Source organism: Euphorbia lathyris, chromosome 4 (genome assembly GCF_963576675.1).
Source record: "Euphorbia lathyris chromosome 4, ddEupLath1.1, whole genome shotgun sequence".
Classification (NCBI taxonomy): Eukaryota; Viridiplantae; Streptophyta; class Magnoliopsida; order Malpighiales; family Euphorbiaceae; genus Euphorbia; species Euphorbia lathyris.
This window is the reverse complement of record NC_088913.1, coordinates 16,022,162-16,024,331: the sequence shown is the minus strand read 5'-3', so window position 1 is coordinate 16,024,331 and position 2,170 is coordinate 16,022,162. Positions and strand designations below refer to the sequence as shown.

At 33.1% G+C, this 2,170-nt stretch overlaps 1 protein-coding gene across 1 annotated transcript; it reads right to left on the bottom strand.

The window, feature by feature from the left end:
* On the bottom strand, positions 1-1,946 carry LOC136226939 (LOB domain-containing protein 37-like). The gene is made up of 2 exons (XM_066015633.1): positions 1,679-1,946; positions 1-558 (listed from the first exon to the last, which is right to left on the bottom strand). The coding sequence occupies exons 1-2, from the start codon at positions 1,860-1,862 to the stop codon at positions 104-106; spliced, it is 639 nt and encodes a 212-aa protein (XP_065871705.1). The 5' UTR covers positions 1,863-1,946; the 3' UTR covers positions 1-103.
* Between the last annotated feature and the right edge of the window lie 224 nt (positions 1,947-2,170).

The window sequence follows — 2,170 nt, the reverse complement described above, 5'->3', positions numbered from 1 at the left end:
AAATTAACATTGTTAATTGGGTTCTCATTATTCAGGAAAATTACCAAAAATATACAATTAAGTCAGAAATTCTTTTCCTTCCTAAAATTCTCCAACAAAAAACTCATAAAAACAATGTTAATAGCTTTCTTTCACCTCCTCCATGTGAACTACTACAATTATTCCCGGTAAAACTTCCCAAGGTGGTTGTTTCAGACTCCTCCGACGGTGTTGCCGGTCGCCGCTTCTCCTCCGTCCGATAAGTCAAGCTAAGATCAAGATTAGTGGGTCCACATTTCGTCTGAATATCATAATCATAATCCGATCTCTTCCTCTTTAATGATGTTTTTACATTGTTATTTACTGTCCTAAATCTGGAACAGTCTGGAACCTTATCAAAATCTGGTCCTAATACCTTCACTTCAAATTCCGGTAGAGGATGAATTGCACCACCGCGGAACACCGTCATCACCGCCGTTTGACAGACCTGCCAATTTCCTGTCCAGAGCATCCCCACCGCCCCGCTTACCGGGTTTACTGTTCGCCCGACAGCCTCGTACAAGAGCGACTGAAATAATGCTGAAGAGTAAAAACACTAATACATTAAAAAGAATCCTTAAAGGTTTAATTGCTATTTGAAACCTTTAAACATTAATATTTTTCAATCAAATCCTTCAATTTTACGCATTTCACTACAAGAAAATAATGGTTTACTGACGAAAATTTCCGTTTCCGTCAGTAAACATATAATTTCCGTCAATAAAGTGATATCCTGACGGAATATTGACGGAACGAAATCCGTCAGCAATACATGCGTGGGTAATGTATTTTGACGGAATAAAATTGAGTTGACATATTTGGACTATTGAACCTTAAAAAAAATTTATTTTATTCAACATCTAAATTTCACAGTTGATATTGGCCGAATTTTTTTTTATATTTTTTCTCCAATGACATTAAATATATATATTAATTTCAATTGAAAAACAATAATATGATCTATGCACATGTAATTTAGTCATTTAAAATTGACATTTTTCCAATTTAATTTTTTTAAATTATATTTTCTTAATACATAAGTATATTAAATAGTATTAAGATTCCAATACAATATAAGTGCTTTTTTATTTCTATTTTTTATATTATTTTTCTTTCTATAAAAAAACTGATTTTTTCAATTCTAATAAACACTACCCCTTGCAAAGAGTTGACAACGGGTAAAGTTCCCGCAGATAATGTCAATCCAAAACTCTTATCTGTTTATTTTTTAATTATCTATATAAATTTAATAAATTATTAATTTAAAAATTGAACAAAGTGAATATTAATCCATAAGAATAAAGTAATTTAATGATATCATTCATTAATATATAAAAGAGTTATGATGAGTAACAAGTATCGAGTACATTTAGGATATCCACCCAGTACATTCGGAGTATTCACCCATCACGGTTAATGATTTTGATTTATATCCGTTAGATAGTTCTATTAAGATCGGACAATATGTTACTTGCAACAAAGAAAAAAACATGACTAGTAAAATGATAACCAAAGAGACACTTTAGTGACTTTTTGTTAATTTTATAATAAAATAAAAATTAATAATAAACTATAAAATTCCAGGCACTTAAAAAACCTATTTTGATCACAACTTTAATGTGTTAGGAGTCGTTACGTTAACTAATTCATTCACACTTACAAGGACGGTGGTGCTTCGGCACATCGGAGAGAAACGATATAAGACCGGCGCGGCCGAAGAATTTAGCCACGAAAAGTGTAGCATTAGCCTGAGCTTGAGGATCATCAATCCATTGAAGACATTGCCGGAGCATACAATCGTCGCTGCATCCTTTTCGGAGAATCCGACAACCGTTACAGCTCATATTTTCTTCTGTTGAAATTTTCCGGCGCCGGTGAGGGCATGAAAAGGTTGGCCGGAGTTTTGTTTACTTGGGAGAAACAGAGAAGAAAGAAGAAAGAGAGTAATTAGTGGATATTGGAAGGATAGGAAAGAATATATAGAGGAATTAACTATGGTTTAATTAAACTTAATCATGGTTAAAGTTGAATTAATGTTTCGATGAGTTCCAAAGAATTAGGTAAGAGCGGCTCCGTGTTTCCGCGAGGATTAAGAGTTCCACAGCCGTTGGATTGTTTTGTTTTGATGTGGATTGTCATTTTGTAGATTCTT